The 22,255-nt window shown below is 34.4% G+C and overlaps 1 protein-coding gene and 1 non-coding gene across 4 annotated transcripts in view; one reads left to right on the top strand and one right to left on the bottom strand.

The window, feature by feature from the left end:
- Window positions 1-22,255, bottom strand: part of TBC1D5 (TBC1 domain family member 5) — a 548,194-nt gene that overhangs the window by 274,159 nt on the left and 251,780 nt on the right. For all 3 annotated transcript variants that reach the window (XM_032630465.1, XM_032630464.1, XM_032630466.1), the window contains one exon: window positions 7,020-7,089. In XM_032630465.1, coding sequence (XP_032486356.1) covers window positions 7,020-7,089 — 70 coding nt within the window. The remainder of the gene's footprint in view (window positions 1-7,019; window positions 7,090-22,255) is intronic.
- On the top strand, window positions 5,508-5,579 carry TRNAE-UUC. The gene has a single exon. It is a non-coding gene; the product is annotated as a tRNA-Glu (tRNA).

The raw sequence follows: 22,255 nt of genomic DNA, 5'->3' as shown, positions 1-22,255 counted from the left end.
TCTTATTTCTATCTGTGTAGTTTTTCTAAACTGTTTCCCTAAATTATGTATTTATTCTTAAGAACTTAAAGAGTCAGTGTCATATAATTATATAGATTCTCAGCAAAATACAGGCATCCCATCAAAGTGAGGAAAGCAACTTTCTAAGAATCAGGAAAGAAACCCTAATTCTAGGTCCTCCTCTTTCATCTATTTACTAAGCTATGTCCTGGAAAAATAATTTAAAAGGCAAGGCCTCAGGAACTTAAGATGAGTGGGTGGAGAAGGAGTGGGATGGGGAATTCAGTTTGGTCTTGATTATCTTTAGTATGTGTTATGGACTGAATGTGGCCCCCACAGATTCATGTTCTGAATCCTGACACCCAATGTGACAGCGTTTGGGGGTGGGGCCTTTCGGAGGTGAGTAAGTCATCAGGGCTGAGCTCTAATGAATGAAATTAGTGCCTTTACAAAAGAGGCTCCCAGAGATCTTTCCTGCCCCTACAGCCAAGTGAGAACGCAGTGAAAAGACTCCGTCTATGAACCCGGAAGTGGGCTCCATCAAACACCAAATCTACCAGCATCTTAATCTTGAACTTCCCAGACTCTAAATTGTGAGAAATAAATTTCTGTTGTTTATAAGCTACCTAGTCTCTGGTAATTTGTTATAGCATCCCAAACAAACTAATACAGTATAACTTTCAATAATTAAATTGTTTCTATAAATCCGTATTCCTAAAAATAATATATTAACAAATTTATATCATTCTAAGAGCATAACCAGAACCTAGATTTCTAATTTTAAATCCAAAGTATGCTTTTGCCCTATTATCTCTAATATTTTGAATCACTGCTTCATTGTCATTTCAAGAGACATATGACCCTCTTACACACAAATCGGGGTGAGGAGGAAGGTACTATACCAACAATAAATGTAAATGATGTAAGGATATTTCCCACATCCTCCCAAATTATTAATTACATGTAAATAGGATACATAAACGTCTTTTGTGATAAAACTTGAAGCCTAATTTTAAAAATTTCTTCACTGACTAAAGAAAGTTCAAATTAATGGTTTTCTTCCTTATTCAGAAAAAGACAACTTTTAAATTCAAAAAGCTAAACCAACTATGATTTTTTTTAAACTTTTAACCAACTTAAACAGCCTTTGACTCTGTGGGCTACAGAATACACCACACTGAGAAAGGGAGGCAACTGTGGAAACTCTGATCAATATCAAGAAATAAGAGAAAAACAAATACCATATGCTAACACATATATATGGAATCTAAAAAAAAAAATTGGTTCTAATGAACCTAGGCGCAGGACAGGAATAAAGACGCAGACATAGAGAATGGACTTGAGGACACGGGGAGGGGGAAGGGTAAGCTGGGACGAACTGAAAGAGTGGCATGGACATATATACACTACCAAGTGTAAAACAGATAGCTAGTGGGAAGCAGCCGCATAGCACGGGGAGATCAGCTCGGTGCTTTGTGACCACCTAGAGGGATGGGATAGGGAAGGTGGGAGGGAGATGCAAGAGGGAGGAGATACGGGGATATATGTATACGTATAGCTGATTCACTTTGTTATACAGCAGAAACTAACACACCATTGTAAGGCAATTATACTCCAATAAAGACGTTAATATATATATACGTGTGTATATATATATATATCAAGAAATAATGCCATCGGTACTGTAGTGCCAAGTGGCTTTTTATTTTCTTTCCTTAAAAAGAAAATAAAATATATAAAGGGGAAATTTTTCCCTTATTTCTTCAACAAAAGTTCTTTTGAAATATGAAACTTGGTCTTTCTTTAGAGGGAAAAAACTATGAAGCCAAAAAGAATGAATATTTCTTAGTTAAAAAAACAAACAGTGTGTAGTTTATAGTCCTTATTCAAGGGCTACACATTTTTCAAGGCTCAAGTCACCCTGTTATGCCAGCTGTAGGATTTGCTAATTCAAAAGACACACACAAGTATTTTGCAATTCTTTTTTGCATCCAACTACCTTTTTTTTTAATTCAACATCAGGGTTTCTGACTAAATCATTACAAGTTTTGTTGATTGGCTATGACTCATAACTGGACAATCACTGGTTGATATTATTTTGAACTGTCTCTTGGAGTCAGCATTTCATTTAAGGTATTATTTGAAAATTATCCAATTGTCAAAATCCAGAAGATAATACATTTTTACTAATGGTACAGCTTGGGAAAATACACTCAAAAATGGTACCATGTGGGTTTCCCTGGTGGCGCAGTGGCTGAGAGTCCGCCTGCCGATGCAGGGGACACGGGTTCGTGCCCCGGTCCGGAAAGATCCCACATGCCACGGAGCGGCTGGGCCCGTGAGCCATGGCCGCTGAGCCTGCGCGTTGGGAGCCTGTGCTCTGCAACGGGAGAGGTGGCAACAGTGAGAGGCCCGTGTACCGCAAAAAAAAAAAAAAAAAATGGTACCATGTGAAATTAAATTGTAAAAATAATTAGGGTCAGCTAAGATGATTTACCACTGAATACACAGAATCTAGAAAATCAGAGTTAAATAGACAAAATTATTTTAAAATAATCTAAAATGATTTATATTCCATCCTATGCCATTTATACAATGCCAAGATGTTGTCTGAAATTTAAGCAATATTTTGAGTTTCCCAGAGAAACTCAAAATAACTGGTCTGAGTTTTCTCTAAATTGACTCTTAAAACAACAGATTTTAACATGAATTTGTGGCTACATAAACACAGCCTAACTCTTTCAAAAATGAAGTTATTTTTATACTGGTAATTATAACATTATACTTTTAAAAGCTTTACACTGACTCAAAAAACCATACAGACTTCCAATGAACTTTTGCAGAATATCATAATTTGATCAATCAAGATATTTAAAAACATAGGGTAAAAAAGGGAAAATTTAAAAATGCTCACCTTCAATTTATTTCATAGGTCACTGTTATACCACCTAATAAGATAATTAAAAACATGCAAGCAGCTGGTACTACAGCTAAACAGATTAATGTAATAGTCTGTAGTCATATGTGCTGGCAAGGGGCTCGCCTCTTTGGAGAGGAGAAGGTCAGCTGCCCTTGGGAAGAGGAGGGGGGATGGGGAGAGAACGCTCCTACCATGTGGCCCTGTGCTACAGTCACTAAGTTAAACATCTACTGCAAACTGTTCATCGGCAAACTACTTCTCTGCTCTCATACCCTCAGTTTGAAAGGGTCTCAGTTTTAATGGTGAAATAAGAAACAGAGAAAGCTCATTTAATCTAACAGAAAACATTAACACTAGTCTTCAAAAAGCACAAGGTATACTGCATAAACCAGTAATATCTTCTCAATTCTTCTAATCTTTCCATTTTACCACATCACCTGCAAATTAGTTGGGAGAAAAACAATTAAATTTTAACAGAAACTTCCAAAACAAGATCTAGCTATTACCCAGGCACCATATAATCATCATACTGGTGCCTTAGGAGTTAAATGCAGCTATACTCTATCTGAATCAAAGAAGCAAACCACAAGAGACAAATCCAAAGTGAAACCTCCTAGCCTCTGAAAAACAAATCTATGAGCCTTAGGCACATAAAGCTATAGATACGGTCCATTGATTGTAAATTTCAAACTTTGTCAAAATTCCAAAAATCCACCTCTGAATTTATACTCATAATAAAACATCTTCTCCTTATCTCTACTATGTGTACAAATGTGTTATACAAAGGCAACCTGGAATATACAGCAAAGACAGAGTATCAAGCCTCAGGTTAAGCTTGTTCTTAGCCTCCTTTCTGCTAAAAAACAAAAGTTACTTTCCTGTAAGACATTTTGTTTTTAAATCTTCCTTTTGGTGTCTCTACATTAGCGCACGGTAAAAATATTCTACAATACCAGAAGATTAACAATGATGACAATGATGAGGATGACATGGACTGGAAGATAAAAGCAGCTAATATTTATTCAGCATCTGCCACACAACATTAGCCCATTAACTCCTTGTAACAAATGTGTTTTATTATCCCCACATTCAAGGTGAGGAAACTGAGCCGAAGACTTGTCCAAAGTCTCCATTTGGAGTCAGGATACGAACCAACTCGCTATGCTTATATATTATTAATAAACAAAAACCAAAACAACAACAACAAAAAAAAGAGACTGTGCCCTCTTATAACTGACCATCTAAGACCACAATAATATAAACAAATAATGGAAAGAATATAGACTTAGGTGGCCAATTCAAGACTGAATTGGAAAGTTAATAAAACCTTGGCACATGCTATAAAAGGGTACACACGTGGAAGATTAAGTGAACAATAAGGCAGCAAAGTTGCCAGTTCACATGAGGTAAGCACAAAGAATTAATAATATTAATGCATGGCTTTGCATTTAGATTTTCAAAAGGCTTTATCTTATACAGTCCTATCTCGATCTTTAAAACAGTTGTGAGAAGGAAGCAGGTCAGACATTATAATGTCCATTCTATAGATAAAAAATTAGAGCTAATCATTATCCCAAGGCACAGCATATATAGCTTGAGTATCCTAGTACTAGGCTGACAGCCAGAATTATCTGCGAAGAAAGGTCAGGATTTCTGAGGTGGTTTAAAACACAAAGGTAGACTTGTTAGGCTAAAGATATTTGATGGTTGGAACATTCCCATTTTTCTAATAACCTATTTCTACTTGCTTTAAAAGAGCTCCGATAGTAATGGAAAAATAATTTTCATTTTCAAAAGTAAATTTTATTGACAATTCTGTTGCCACTTTAGTGTGATTCTGCAACAATTCCTAGGTTCTATCAGTTAACCTGATGTGAAAATATACCCTAGAGCTGCGCTTCTATGAATTCTGCATTTAACACAAGTGTCAAATTCACAAGTAAGCTCATTATATTGTAAGAGCTATTGCCTACTCAGTAGCAAAATATTCATTTCACACCTTAAATACTATACTACTATTTAATAACAGCACTGGCCTGCCAACTATTAAAAGCTCATTTTTATACACTGTACTACCTGAGCTTTTTATCTTGCCTTTTTACTTACAACCATAAATTAATATCCTAACATTACAACACTGACAGGCATTGATTAAAACTATATTAGTTAACAACATTAGTATTTACTGTGCAAAGTTGCATTAGGAGTTTATTTTCAAAGTACAATTATCATTCAATCATACTAAGATACTTTAATCTTCAAACTACTCAAGAACAAAATAAACTACCAGATAACACTGTGCCTTCATATTAACAAATTTCTCTTAACTTGCTGCCCATTAGTTACTATAATTAGCTAACTACAAATGTAGGTATGAAGTATGATTCACCAATGAAGTTGATATATACATATGGGTTTTCCTGCCTTTGAAATACATCTTTATTTTCCTTTTGTCTTGGATTTTTTTAAACTGTATTTATATCTAATACTGATATTCCCACCATGGATTTCACACATATTATCATCTTAGCATTCCTCAGTTACATGACAAACATGAATATTTATTTAAATATCTTTTATAGAGAGTTCCCTGGTGGTCTAGTGGTCAGGATTCTGCACTTTCACTGCTGTGGCCCAGGTTCAATCCCTGGTTGGGGAACTGAAATCCTGTAAGCTGTGCAGCATGGCCATAAATAAATATCTTTTTTATTCATCTTTTTTTTTTTTTTTTTTGGTGTGATCAACATGTTCAGATAGAGGATTCTACCTATTACTTAATATGTCAAATTCCAAACTTTATATTACACTTCAGCACTAAAAGAAGGTTCTGGAGAACTCCAACATTTATAAGGTGGGATGGGTACAGAGAAAATATAATGACAACACGTGAGCTTTTACTGCTGTTATAATATGCTTCTAGAACACCACGGGAACATAAGCCTTCTGTAGTATCTGTGACACTTGAATGACTGATTATTTATAAAGACCCCAACTGGTATAAAATAAAGATGTCAAGCATCTCAATTACCACCTCATTTCTGGAATTCATAAACAAACTGTAAAAACTTTCACAATTACCACACTTTTATTAAGTGCTTCCTGAATATAAGGCCCTACTCTAGATGTTAACAGCTTGCCTGGGATCTGAAGAAACAAATGACACATTTCCAGCTAGGTATACAGAATATGTGTTCAAGAAAAAGATAAAGATTCTCAGCATAAATTCCATACTTATTATAGAAAAGAAGGAATTATAGCTTAATATTCAAATGAGTTTCCAAGTGTACAGTGGTTCTTGCATATATTTTATAGCATCAACACACAAGTATCGGAACTTATTAACCATAAGGACAATGTACTCCAATTAAAGTACTTCTTCAAGAATCTGCATTGCTACCTATAATGCCAAAATGTATTATTACTCGATCTCTACTTTTTATTCCCCAAAAGAAAACAACCTAGTTCTTACATCACTTTGGTTCAGTATATGAATTTTCAAATATTACTGGAAATACATTAATCTTTCTTCTTCCTAGGTTTCCCTGTTAAGAAGATACAAAATATATAAACATTTACTCAAGCAAATTCAAGTTATAAAGAGAATATTAACAAATAACTAGATAAGATGCATGTTTCCTTAATTGCTGTATCCTTTTTCAAAATTGTTAATTGAGATGTAACTGCCCTGTTTGCTGAAGAGCTAAATGGGATGTTAACAAACAGCACTTAACGTAACCACGGATTATATTTTATACTCTCTGAGATGCTCACAGGCAGTACACTCTGTATTAGTAGGAAACTTAAACAAAGGAAGCCTTTAGTACTGTAAGAGATATACTGGAAAAACTAAAACAAAAATGGATTATATTGAAACTTAATACTACATACGCATTCATTCTAACCATCCTACTCTAGGATAACGACAGATACCTACAATAAGTCCATCTACTCAAGAACTAAGAATGTTACATTTTCAATGACTCAATAAGTCTGCAGGACAATTGCATACCACAAATATTCTTCACATTTGTCAGATTTTTTAGAACCCTGTAAGATTAGATATCTTGTAATATTATATATCTATGTATTCATCACCTACCTATAGGAATTAAAAGTTCCATCAGAGTCTAAAGCAGAACTTGTTCTTCTTCCATTTTGATTTGAATCTCCTGGAAAAAAAAATTAAAAATACTGAGATTATGAAACTTGAGTATTCCAGTTGAAAAGCTACTGTGTGACAGCTCCACGCGGTTATTGAGTCAAAACAACAAATATCCTCTTATCCCTCCCCCAAATATCTTTTGTAATCAGAGTCCTTTAAACAAAAAATTCATTTTGATGTTAAAATATAGACTAACACCACCACTCCTAACTTGGATAGGAATACTACATAAGTAATTGCAAACAGGAACAAATGAAGTATAATACAGCCATCTTCTGCTTATGATTCACAGACAAAAGCAAAATTTATACACCATTTAATCACAAACTAATGCTTATAAACAAAGGGCAACTTTTTATTAGTGTCCTGTCCACTGGCAGAGTCAAAAGAGAGCAGGCAGGGCTTCCCTGGTGGCGCAGTGGTTGGGAGTCCGCCTGCCGATGCAGGGGACACGGGTTCGTGCCCCGGTCTGGGAGGATCCCACATGCCGCGGAGCGGCTGGGCCCGTGAGCCATGGCCGCTGAGCCTGCGCGTCCGGAGCCTGTCCTCCGCAACGGGAGAGGCCACAACAGTGAGAGGCCCGCGTAACGCATAAAAAAAAAAAAAAAAAAAAAAAAAAAAAAGAGAGCAGGCAGACAGCAGACATGGAATACCCTCCCCCGGCCCACCTCAGCCCCTGGCCCCCCAGTCCTCCACTCTCTAGGAATCTGGTCTGCAGAGAGCAAGAACAGAAAGCTGAGAGGTGGTGATCAGGAATGAATTCTATAAAGACGCAGACCTACTAGAGAATGGACTTGAGGACACGGGGAGGGGGAAGGGTATGCTGGGATGAAGTGAGAGAGTGGCATGGACATATATACACTACCAAATGTAAAATAGATAGCTAGGGGGAAGCAGCCACATAGCACAGGGAGATCAGCTCAGTGCTTTGTGACCACCTAGAGGGGTGGGATAGGGAGGGTGAGAGGGGGCGAGACGCAAGAGGGAAGAGATATGGAGACATATGTATATGTATAATTGATTCACTCTGTTATACAGCAGAAACTAACACACCATTGTAAAGCAGTTATACTCCAATAAAAATGTTAAAAAAAAAAAAAAAGAATGCATTCTAAGGAGCTTTTAATACATCTTAATAGTCTTCCCCAAACTTTATGTTTTAACTGTGGGCAAAAGTTCAGTAGTTTAAAAAAATAAAAAAACAACAACATCAAAAGGTATTTCTGCCTCATGTAGTAATATCAAACTTTTAGGGAAAAAAACAATTCCTCTCAAGCATATTCATAAAATCAGATTAGAACAAATTCATACCTATCAGTTTAGAGATCATAGAATAAGAATAAATTTGCTAAAGAAGTTTAAACAAATGCTTGCCAATGCCATAATATAAAATATACATTCTTACTCAAAGAAAATTAATTTTAGCTTAAAATTTAAAATATATACTTAAAAGTATAGTTTTTAGGAAACCATAGATACTACTATTAAATATATCATTTATTCTTAGAAACAAATTAAATAGACCAGAATCTGATTACATTTTATACTCCTAATTCCTATAATGCAACTTTCAAACATCAGGTTATATTCACTTTTAAGATATTTAAAGCTTAATAATTTAAATGATTTATTCAATTGTTATTTATACTTTCACTCCACTTTGAACATTCTAAAGTACCATGGGAGATTATCACAGTGGTCCTGGTTAAGTCAAATAGTAATTACAGACCTTTCAGTTTAGAGGCGAGATTATTTTAAATTACTGAATATAGCACTTAAGGTACCATACATATATGATTATGTTGCTCATTAATGGTTATTGAAAGCAAAAGTGTAATTAATGATAGCTACCTATTTTTCTTTGCACATTTTATAGCTGACTGACTAGTCAAAAATGTTGGTTCTCTTCAAAATTTTTGCAGCTGCACCCAAAGTGTTTAGAAGAACGAAAATTGGTCTGAGCTCACTTACTGAACTTTTAAGTCTACTCTTTTTTTCAAAATACACTTTCCGGTTTTGGGGGTTTCTTTTCATTAAACAAAAACCCTGAAATGGATTACAGCATTTGAAAATGTTGCCAAATTTTATAGAAGAAAATAATCCAAAACACTTAAATGTTTAAGATCAATCTAGTTGAGTATACTCTGTTAATTCTTTGAAAACATGGGTACCGTAAGATGACTCATGCAACATACTTCATTTGCTTTTTAAAAAAATTAATGGTATTATCATAAATAAACTAAAAAGATTTAAGGAAAATTAGTCTCTCCCTGTCTTGCTAAATGAAAATTTCCTACAACACATGTTATTTAACAGCTTGCAGACATTTCCTGTAAAACGTTCCACAATCAGCACAGAATAACTACATCATACATTTAAAATATAAGCTTTCTTTGTCTTTAAAACTAAAGATTATGATTACTTAAATACATAAAATCTCACCAATGGAATATTTCTTGTCCTCTGCTTATATTTATCATAATAAATATAAAATACTTCGAAGAATTAAGAGATTTTCAGTTTTTTAAACACCAAAGTTTTGTCACCAAAATACATCACAAAAGTTTTCTTCATTTTATACCTGTATGGAAACGAATATATCACATTAAATGTAACCCTCAAAGGATTGTAATAAGGAAAAACAGCAGCTTTTCTTTCTCTAAAACATATCAAATAAGGAGTACAGTTGTTTCTCACAACAATATTAGAGAAAAGATTTCAGAGTTTGCTATATGGGAAAAAGGCTATAAAGTTTTGAAGTGGGAAAAACTGCTTTGTTCCTTCAATCCTCTAGATGAAATTAATTATAGCAAATGTTTATGAAAACATCTGTTCCTTACAGTTATAAATTCTTAATTTTAGTATGGACGATTCCAGACTCTTACTTTGGAAGGTAACTGTCTGACAATTGAAAGGTTTACCAAGGAACAGACAGAATTTGTAATTCTGGAAAATGGTATATACAGTGTGCTATATCCGGTAGAGATTTTCATTTGTGTGAAACACTTGGAGGGGCTTAAAACTGGTAACCAGGAGAGATCAAAGACAAACAGAAAGGCTCATTTTTCATTTAAGCTGTTATACAACAAAAACATATCTGTATCACAAGAAAAGACCAACTAAGAATTAAAAACAAATGCTACTTTATTATCAACCTAATTTGGAGGTAAGTATAACAAAGTACTAATTTTATCGGGATTTTAGTAAGTCTAATGCCAATACAGCCATGGGAAAGTATATGTAGTGTTCCTCAAAAATAACAACAGAGGGTGCAAGAGAGTTTAATATGATGTTTTTAGTTGCTGTTCTGATTCTTGAACTAAGTTGTCAGGTAGCTGTAACCGTAACAAGGATACATAGGTTGTTTTTAGACATTCCCTCTCTCTCTCTCCCAAACACACAAACACACGCGCACACACACACACACACACACACACACAAAAATACATTTTTAAAGTAATCTCACACAAAGGCCTTTAAAAACCAAGCAGCACAAATACTGAAATATGTTAACAGAGTTCCTTTCATTTGCTTGAAAAGTAATTTAACAATAGAGTAAATTTAAAAAATACAATTGTGACTTTAAAGGTATTCCAATATTTAATGTAAACTAAGCCAGTAAAATAAAATGGATGTGTTTACTGAGTAAATCTTAAATAAATACATAAATTATATACAATATATAACATATGAATTTTGTATGTCGCTATATGCATGTGTAAGATTGTACAACATATATATTTGTAGGAATGGTTCATCAATTATCTGTGACCATTACAGTTTGAAATTTACATAACACATTCATTTCTCATTAATTGGCAAGTAACTGTGAAATGAGTTCATAACATTCAGAATTAAAATAAGTTGGCTGATTTGAAAAGAATATGCTCATAGTTATTGTTTTTAATGAGAGTACAAAGAGCATAGTATTTTCCATTAGTAATCCCTAACATATATGTATCTAACTTATTAAAACAATAATATGTATAACGGTGACTTAAATAGGATAAATTAAATTTGGACTCCTTTTTTAGCTTTTACTGTAGTCATGCTTAGCTAAGAGCATTTACAGTATCTATCTGTGCACTGCTGAAACCATGCTGAACAAAGTTTACAGATTTCCAGAGTGCTTTTTATGCACAAATATCTGCTTTATAAGGGGGGGATGAAGATTTTAAACGAGGCTAGGTTAAAAACAACCAGAATAATGCTATAAGTAAGCACACCTACTCAACTGTGCCTTCTCCAGTTTACATGTAAAAAAAAATCAAGTTTTAGAGGATCACATGGTACTAAGTATGAATTCCGAAAAATATCACAGAAGTTTTAAAAAGGCTGATCTCTGAATTGTTAGAGAAATGTCATCATGTATGTGTGATGAATTATTAATAGTAAGGGGAAAATATTTGGTTCAAACTTAAGTTGAAAGCAAACTTATGGATAGCCACATTTTAGTTGTGATAGGATAATATGACATAAATGAATAGTGTAAACACCTAAAACCTTGTGTGTCTTTTAAATGAATGAGGATTACTACTGAAATGTTTTAGTTAAATCTGAAATCCCATTCAAAGTGAATGATTCAAAAAAATCTATAAATTACGTATATTCATGGCATTGACACAGTTAAGGCAAAGCATAATAACTCAGCATCGTCAATGAAATCAGTAGCTGCAAAGGTTATTACCTCATTTCAGGAATAAGGTAAACAACAGGCTCTGTAGGCTAACTATTTATGCTAAAAATCTAGGACCACTCATTAGGTTTAAGAGCCAGTGCTCAAGTAAATACAGGAAATTTGTTTATTCAATAATTTTCCATTTTCTCTATCACTGTTAATTTATCTATATTCTAATGATTTAATGGCCATATTTAGTTCTCTACATAATATTTTCAAATTATTAACTTACATAATGAAACTCAGATGTAAAACAAATACATAGGAACTATTTTAAATAAATAACATTTCAAGTGCACAATTTTAATTTAAGAAGATAATGCTTGTTATTCTTGTTAAATATTGAACAGAATTCTTTTTAAAAAGAAAGCAGAATGACATCAGCAGAGTGGCAGAAGATACAACTCCAAGTTCTTATCCTCCCACAGAAACGTCGAAAAACTAGAACTGTCGGAACCAACTTTGTAATGACTCTGGAAAATAGTCAAAGATTTACAAGAACCAAGTGAACAATGAGCCAATAAAATGGCAACTGGAAAGCTCTGTGGGGTTTTTACTTGCCTGTTCTACCATCTCCCTAGATCAGCAGCAGTCTTGAAGAAGTAAACTAGTTCCCAGTGTAAGTAAGAAGTAAGCTAGTTCCCAGGAGAATAGTACCTGGTTCTGGAGGGAGCAGAGAAGACCATATTTTCAAAGTATTGTGTAAATCAATTCTAACTTGTTAGGAGCTACCAGAAGAACTGACATAAGATGTTCATCTCTTTTGCATCTAAATATAAAAATGACATTAATAGAGAGGCAGAAATAATAAAAGGAAATAGAATTTCTGGAGCTAAAAAATACAATAACTGAATTGAAAAATTCACTAGAGGGGCTCACCCACAGGTGTGAGCAGGCAAAACACAAAAATAACAAAGTTGAACATACGACAATTGAAATTATGGAGTCTGAGGAGCAAAAATAGGAAAAAAGTGAAGAAAAGTGAGCATCCCCTAAGAAACCTGTATGACACCATCACGCACAGCAACATATGCATTATGAGAGTCTGAGAAATAGAAGAAAGACGCAGAAAGAATATTTGAAGAAATAATGGCCAAAAACTTCCCAAATTTGATGTAAAACAAATATCTACAAATCCAAGAAGTTCAATTAACTCTAGGTAGGATTAACTCAGAGACTCACACCAAGACACATTATAAGCAAACTGTTCTAAGACAAAAACAAAGAGAGAATCCTGAAAGATACAACAGAAAAGTACTTTGTCACAACAGAGAATCCTCAGTAAGATTAATAGATGATTTCTCATCAGAAAACATGCAGGCCAAAAGAGTGGGATGATATGTATATATAGATATATATCTATCTATATCTATATATAAAGTGCTTTTACAAAAGGCTATCAACCAAGAATTTTATATCTAGCAAAATATTCCTTTGAAAATGAGTGAGAAGTTAAGACATTCCTAGAAACACAAAAGCTGAAACTAGACATACCGTAAGAGAAAAGCTAATGGCAGTCTTTCAGGTTGAAAGGAAAGAATACCACACAATAACTCAAAGCCGTGGGAAGAAATAAAGATCTCTGGTAAAGGTGAATATGTGAGCCAACATAAAGCCAGCTTTGCTGTATTTAAGGTTTGTGATGCCACCCTTTGCTTCCTATAGGATATAAAAACAAATGGATAAAAATAATTATAAGTTAATATAACTGAGCAACAATGTATAAAAATGTAATTTATGGGCTTCCCTGGTGGCGCAGTGGTTAAGAATCCGCCTGCCAATGTAGTGGACACAGGTTCTAGCCCTGGTCCGGGAAGATCCTACATGCCACGGAGCAACTAAGCCTGTGAGCCACAACTACTGAGTCTGCATGCCACAACTAATGAAGCTGAACTTCTCAGCTGGTTTTCACTTGGATTATATGGAAAGTTAAAAAAAAAATGTAATTTATGACACAACATTAAAAGGGAAAAAGACAGAGCAGTACAGGAGCACATATTTTGTATGCTATAAAGTTAAGTTTGGTTATCGACTTGAAGTAGATAGTTAAAAATTTAGGATTTAAATTTTATCATTTAATCCCTATGATAACCACAAAGAAGAGATCTAAAATTTACACAACAGGAATGAGAAGGGAACCAAAATGGTCACTACAGAACAAAAACAGAAAAATACAACCAAACACAAGAAAAAGCAGTAATGGAGGAAATGAGGAGAAATAAGGTATAAAACATACAGAAAACAACAGCATCATGGCAGAAGTAAGTTATTTCTTATCAGTAGTTAACTTAAATGTAAATGGATTAAAGTTTCAATCAAAAGGCAGAGATCAGGGCTTCCCTGGTGGCGCAGTGGTTGAGAGTCCGCCTGCCGATGCAGGGGACGCGGGTTCGTGCCCCGGTCCAGGAAGATCCCACATGCCGCGGAGTGGCTGGGCCCGTGAGCCATGGCCACTGAGCCTGCGCGTCCGGAGCCTGTGCTCCGCAACGGGAGAGGCCACAACAGTGAGAGGCCCATGTACCGCAAAAAGAAAAAAAAAAAAAAAGGCAGAGATTAGCAAAAATGGATTAAAAAAAAAATCATGATGCAACTGTATGTTGTCTACAAGAGACTCATTTAAGAACCAAAGTAAAAGTATGGAAAAGAAAATAACCAAAAAAGGAGATACTTGGCTATATCAATATTAGACAAAATGGACTTTAAGTCAAAAACTGCTACAACAAAGAAGGACATTATATATTGATAAAAGGGTCAAACCATGAAGAAGATATAATAATTACAAACATATGCACCAAACAATAGAACATGAAAATATATGAAGCAAACACTGACAGAATTGAAGGGAGGAACAGACAGTTCTACAATGAAAATTGACAGAATGCCTAGAAAGAAGATCAGTAAGGAAACAGAGGACTCAAGATTGTAAACCAAGTAGACCTAACTAGCCAACAACAGAATATACAATCTTCTCAAGTGCACGTGGAACACTGTCCAGGACATACCATATGTTAAGCCATAAAACAAGACTCAATATATTTAAAAAGACTGAAATCATACAAAGTATCTTTTCTGACTACAAAGGAACAAAGCTAGAAGTCAATTACTGAAGGAAAACGGGAAAATTCTCTAGTAAATGCAAATATGTGTGTCTATAGATGGAAAGACAGAAAAACAGGTAAGTATGTAGGTGGGGTCTGTATGAACACACAGTGGTTGTAAATTTTAAGAAAAAAAAATGTTGATGATGATCTTTGATTAAACTTTTAAGTAATTTCCAGGAAAGAAAACGCTTAATGAATTGGTAAAATTAAACTGCCCTGTTCAATTTAATGAAATTATAAAGTAGAGGTATTACAGCCTCATGATTAAAAGCTAAGGCTCAGGCAAGATAGACCTGAGTACATGCTCCACTATTTACTTTCCCTCTGACTTAACTGTTCAATATTTCAGTTTCCTCATCTGTAAAATGAAGATAACAGTTTCTACCACAAAGTGTGGTTATGAAGATTAGATAAGTGCAAATAAAGAGCTTAGTATAGCATGTAGCACAATGTAAGTTCCTTGATAAATGTTAGCTATTAATTTATGAATGTTTTAATCAGTGAATGTATTTAAAATACTGTACCCAGTAAAGGAATAAAAGTAGAAGTCTATTGGTGCTATGTAAAGAGAATAAACTTATTCATAATTTAAATAACTGAAAATTGTAACTCTTCTTAGCAATTAAAAAGCATTATTTCTACATTGCTTTTATTTTTTTGGCCCACACTGCGCGGCTTGTGTGAGTTTAGTTCCCCAACCAGGGATCAAACAGGGGCCCTTGGCAGTGAGAGCATGGAGTCCTAACCACTGGACCGCCAGGGAATTCCCTAAAAAGCACTATTTCTGATAAAATTTATAATTAACAAAAGTTTATTCCATGAATTATACAACTCTGTGCAAGATTTGTGGTATACTTTAATATCCTTCCTGATGATGATATCAAACATTGAATATGATATAAAGAAAGCGAGTGGAAAAATAGTAAAATTAAATAAAATCAGAGCCTTGAAATAAAAAGCTACCTAATCCATGAGCTGAATATATATGTTTCTTGGTATTGATAAAATGCAGATAAAGAACTAAAACTACAGTCAAACTAAAACTATCACATATAGGATAGTATACAATATTACACACGCATCAGAATAAAACAAGTTTTAAGAAGAATTCATTAAGGATTCTGAGACTGAATGGAAACAAGGTCTAATTCCAAAAATAATCACAAATATAACTACCCAACTTAAGTTAATGGGTAATAACACACAAATGCAAATATTTCTATTTATTTTCATTGTCATTACTGGACATATTGTTGTCTCTCCAGGCATTCCATAGACTTAAAGCTGCTTGATGTCTCAGAAAAAAAACAAAGTAGACCAGGAATCAATCAAGTAAAGAGAATTCCAATGCAAAATTAACCTCTCTGGGTCCTACCACCCACATCTACAACAGAGAAGGGCAGGACCAGATCAGACCAAGTTCATGAACATGCTGATCATCCAAATCACCTGGGGACAGGTATTTAGGTGGTGTGTGTGTGCGTGTGCATGCATGTGGTGTGTTTGTGGGAGAGAAAGAGAAATGAAAAAAAGGATGAGATTGAGACAATCGTGGGTGTGGTCCAGGATCCTCTACTTTTAAAGGGTTTCCTAGATTATTGTGATGATCCAAAAGTCTTTCCTAGTATGAAACGATAAACTTCTACTGTGATAAAAGTTGACAGTCTCTTGTAGAAGGCAATTTAATTTGCCCCAAACAGGGAGAGTGCCTCATGTATCATCATTTACTACGAGCTATCAATGAGGCACAAGATTTGGTCACATCTTCCAGCAGTAGTAGAGGACTGTTCTGAGCTATGCCAATTCTGCACATTACCCTATACGATCAGTTGCATGTACTGATTATTGGGGGAGGGTGCACAATGGAGCTGCCCAGCAGAACACTGCTATTGGCCTGTGTGGTCCTCCTGTAGACCACCTGGGCTTCAAAAGCACCTTCCTACAAAAGAGTTACATAAGGCCAATGCTATAATTTAGACAATTGCAAATAAGTAGATAAACAGCAAAACAGATTTTTAAAAAGAGCTTCCTTAGAAGTAAATGTTTTGACAAAGAATATCTGAAAATATTACTCCAAGTTTAAAACTTGGAGAAAGAGTATCAAGGCCAAAGACGACTATTATACAGTTTTCCCTTTGCTACAATTTTTCTTAACAAAAATACAAATAATGACTTGGTTTAAATTTTGACTGACATTTTTAGATTTTCTACTAGTCTTACACAAGTTTCAATGAAATACCCCCCTATCCACAAAAACAACAACAACCAAACAAAAACACACAGTAGCTTTTCAAAGATAATCTAACTGAGACCTAGGGAATTCTAAACCTGACATCAAATTACATTTCGGTGCCTAAATAACATAACAGAAGTCATATACATATTATCTGCTAGATAAAAGAGTACATCTGCTATTGAAATCCGATTTCATCTTCTATAAATCTTTTAAATAATAACTATAAAACATGTATATTAATTATTCTTTTCTTCAGTGTATAAAAAAAGGAAGTATCTTTTTCTACAAAACAGATTCCTTTGAGCAATTCTCATTTTCACTACTGATTATAATCAACGCTAGAACCTTTAAGATTGTTTGACATCAAGGGGACATAAAATGTAAAGACATCATTAACCTCAAGTACTTAACTTTGGATAGTTAACATCAGATATCCCCCTTTTTGGTATAAAAAACTAAAGTGGGACTATTTGAAGGATATAAACTACCATCCATGAACTAGGGTAAATCATTCTATTAATGTCTTTTAAATGACAGCTAACTGAACAAGGTCTTATATCAAAGATCTACTTAAAAAGCACAAAGGGGGTTTTAACTATAAAGTCCAAAAGCTCAGATGAAGAACCAAGGGTAAATATTCTCAAATCTATCTTTAGTTTTAAAAACAATTTACTAAACTAAATTACCTTAAATATAATAATCTAAATTTCTCAAAATATCAAAAATTTTCAAGTGTTTATACCATTTCCTTCAAATAAAAAAATTTGAAAAATATTTTAATTGATCTATAAAAATGTTTTATTTCATAAACTATTTTTGTTTTGATATTAAAGAACTATACTAAAATACAATTTTTAAAGAAAAATTCTAAATATACAAACTGATTTCTATTTATCATTTTATGATAAAGTCTAATTATTTATTAGTGGAGATGATTTTTTAAACCTAATAATAACTAGTTTTAAAATGGTGACACCTTTAAATTTGCTAGTAAATGTGTAACATACTAAATTCAACTATCCTTGTAGAGTATTAAAAATATCAAAGTATTTATTGATCACTTTATCTAAACTAACAAATAGTTACCTAGACAAATGGTAAATGGGCCTGATTAATAAATGCATTTATGTACTAATTCAAACTTCTAGTCATGCACCTGGATCACATGATAGCTTTTCTACTTTTAAAAATTCTTTCAACAATCACCAGTTAAGCACCTCCTATGTTTTAGTACTAGTGATACAGTGTAAAACAAAGGTCAAAACCCATCCCTGACATCCTGGAATTTGTTGAAAGTTCAGCAGAGAAGGACAGTCAAATCAATGTACAATGACAACTTTCAAAACTGTTACAGAATAAAGTCACACAGCCTACTGTAAAATGACATATGAGAGAGGAGGGGGTCCCTGGCCCAAAGGAGCATGGAGAGCACCCCATCTGGGATCTGCATGCGTCAAGAGTCTTTAAAGGTCACACTAAGAATTTTGGTCCAGATGAACAGGAAGTCAGTGAAAGAAGGGTTTAAGCAGAAGTAGAACATGATGAAGGCTTTTAAAAGATCACTTGAACTAGGGAGGAAGCAATTAGAGTGCAGGTGTAGGGGGAAGAGTGGATGGAGGGAGACTCAGAAGCCTGCATACTCCAAGGTGAAAAATGATGACAGAATAGTCATATTGATGATACTGTTTTCATATGATCTTAGGTACAGTAATTTACCATTTTTAAAACTCATTGCTATTATTTGCTGAGAGGCTACTATGTGCCAGGCACTGTTCTTGGACATGGAAGTACCATAGTGAACAAAACAGAACCAAGTGTGTGTGTGGGTGCAGGGGGAAAAAAAACAAGAAAATAAATTTTATAACAAATAAATTCAGATAATCATAAAAGCTTAAAAACAAAATACAACAGATTAATGTGACATCCAGTGACTGGGAGAGGGTGTTCTCTGCAGGGAGAGGTAATATCCAATGAGATTCTAGTTATAAGGAAAAAACTAGCCATGCAAGGGACGTACAGCAGAAGCTGGCTTTTAGAAAAGATAAAGAAAAAAAAAAAAAAAAAGGCCATGGTGGCTGGAAGGCTAGGAGTAGAGTAGTATGAGATGAGGTCTGTGTGACAAGGAGGGGCCAGAGAACTCGGGGTTTTATAGGAAGGAAGTCTAGATTTTACACGTATAATGAGAAGCCATCATAAAGTTTCAAAATGATGAAAAAGATTATCTACTTCAGGTTTGGAAATCATTATTTTAGCTGCTATGTGAAGATTAGATTGAACAGGGAGGGGCAAGATGGAGGCTAAGAGATCAGTTGGGATCTGGATCATAGGATAACCTGACAATACAAAGAGACAACTGTATACTTAATTCTAAGATAGTCTAAATGAGGATTTGAAAATTGAAATCCTTTAAAATAATTTGAAATTATTTCCATGGTGGAAAAATAAATAATTGTGTTCCTAATATTTTATTTCCATATATAACTATCTGAATTTGATTATTAATAAATTTATTTATTTTTATATGCTGCTTTCTATATAGATTAGTAATTAATCTGGTTTCTAAATAAGACTGACATCTGAATCACAAAAAGAAAGAGAGAAAAGAAACAGTAAAATAGCACATTATAGATTATTAATGGGATTTCCAGTACCATCCAACAAGGAGGACCACTGCAAGCCTCTCTCTCCCACTGATTACAACTAAAAACTCTGGGCAAAGTACAAAAAGCAACTTCTTGAGGAATCTGAGTAGTAAATAATAGCAGACATACTGGATAACGGAGTCAAAGATACAGTGGTGATGAGTGTTCTGTTTGGTTTTTGTTTTTCCTCCTTTTATATCCTAACTTTGAGCTCAAGTCAGGCTGAATCTGAGAACTAAATGCCAGGTATGAAGAGCAAAAACTCCAATCCCATTTTTCTGGGACTGGGAAAAGAATCTTTTCCCTGTTGTTCACTTCCAACCTTGCCACAAGACCAGGACTAATCATAGAACTATACTGCCACCATGGGTGGGTGACAGCAGTGAGGAAGAAAGCTATCTTTCATAATAGAAAACTAGGAAAATGGGGCCTCTGTTGTGTGAACATTGAGCGGGGAATCCCCATTATGTTTTCTTTCTCTTCCTCTTGTCAGTTTGCCACAAAAGCAGGCCCATTCACGTGGATCCGTATGACAGCACAAGAGGCAAAAGCTCTGATAAAACAAGCCAGAGAATGTACAGTTGGTCTCAAAAAGAAAGCCTTGGACAAGGGGATTCTCTAATTCTGTGTATTTGTGTGAACTGACACAAACCCTGGGTTCACCCCTAAGATGTATATGCTCAAAACGTACTCAAAGAAGCACAGCAAAAGCTGTGAGAACTGACCTATGATATAAACCATCGCCAAAGTCCTGAGAGTCACATACAAGGTGCAGACTCAAAAAGCATAGAAAGGAGTTTGAAAACTGAACTGACACTGGAACTAACACCCACAGAAAGTGAACCAGAATTTGTAGGTTGAACCTAATTGCAATGACTGCCAGTGAAAAGAAAAGGAAAAGAAAGCAAAAAGGAAAGAAAGAAGGAGAGGGGAAAAAAAAGAGAAAGACAGGAAAGGAAAGATTCCTCCAGTGGATTCAATGAGATCTAGAGTTTCAAAGCAAAATATTCAAAATGTTCAGGATACAATATAAAATTACTTGATATACCCAAAAATCAGGAAAATCTGGCCAACTCTTAAGGTATAATACAATCAACACACATCAATCCTGAGATGACCCAAATGTAGGAATCAACAAAGATTTGAAGAAGCCATTAACACTTTTCTCCAAGAAACAATAGTGCACACTCCTGAAATGAATGGAAAGACAGAACTTCACAGCATGAAAAAAAACCTATTAAAAAAAATCAAATTAAACTGTTAAAGCTGTAAAGTACAGTATGTGAAATACAAAAAAAAAAAATATTTCACTAGGTGCGCTCAATAACAACATGGAGTTGACAGAGGAACAAGTCAGTGAACTAGAAGGTAGATCAATGTAAGTTATCAAATCTGAAGAAGTGAAAGATAAAAAAAAAAATAGGGGCTTCCCTGGTGGCACAGTGGTTAAGAATCCACCTGCCAATTCAGGGGACAGGGGTTCAATCCCTGGTCAGGGAAGACCCCCACATGCCGTGGAGCAACTAAGCCCGTGCGCCACAACTAGTAAGCCTGTGCTCTAGAGCCCGTGAGCCACAACTACTGAGCCCACGAGCCACAACTACTGAGCCCACGTACCGCAACTACTGAAGCCCGCACACTCTAGGGCCTACGTGCCGCAACTACTGAGCCCGCGTGCTGCAGCTACTGAAGCCTGTGTGCCTAGAGCCCATGTTCCACAAGAGAAGCCACCTCAATGAGAAGCCCATGCACATGAAGAGTAGCCCCCGCTCGCCACAGCTAGAGAAAGCCTGTGCACAGCAATGAAGACCCAATGCAGCCAAAAAAAAATTTTTAAATAAATAAAATAAGATGAACAGAACCTCAGGAAACTGTGGGGCAACACAGACTCCTGGTAAATTTTTTAAATTCAACCATTTTTAAAAACATTATCAGAATCACATTATATAAATTATCACTATAACTATCTTCTCATTAGTTGTATTCAAATATAATTTCATCATAAAGAATAAATGTAAATATTATCTAAATAAAAATTGAGATTATAATAGAATAAGGAAATTAATTTGGTCTACTCTAGAATTCACTTATCTTTCATTTCTTGGATATATTTTATTTTTCCATTGTAAAAGAAATACATATATTATACATTAAAAACTTGTAGATTTGAAATAAATTCAGACAAAACCAAATAAAAAAAAGAAAAAGAAATTTTGAAAAAAGAAAGCGATTTTGAAAAAAGAAAGAAAAAAAGAGAAAAGGAAAATCAACCTACAATATAATTACATGGCAAAAATATTTTTCTTTCTTCTATAAAATTGAAAACACACTACATAAACAATTTTGGGTTCTATTATTTCATGTATTTTAAGTATAAGAATATCTGCCATGTTATTTTAAGTGTTTTACAACAAAATTTTAAATGAGTGCATAATTCAGCTATTAATTAATGTTCTATAATTTATTTAACCAATATTCTATCAATATTTTCCTATTTAAAATAGTTAGCTCTTCCT

The sequence above is a fragment of the Phocoena sinus genome, chromosome 4 (assembly GCF_008692025.1).
Source record: "Phocoena sinus isolate mPhoSin1 chromosome 4, mPhoSin1.pri, whole genome shotgun sequence".
Classification (NCBI taxonomy): domain Eukaryota; kingdom Metazoa; phylum Chordata; class Mammalia; order Artiodactyla; family Phocoenidae; genus Phocoena; species Phocoena sinus.
The sequence above is the reverse complement of the archived record's forward strand: the minus strand, read 5'-3'. Positions and strand labels throughout refer to the sequence as shown.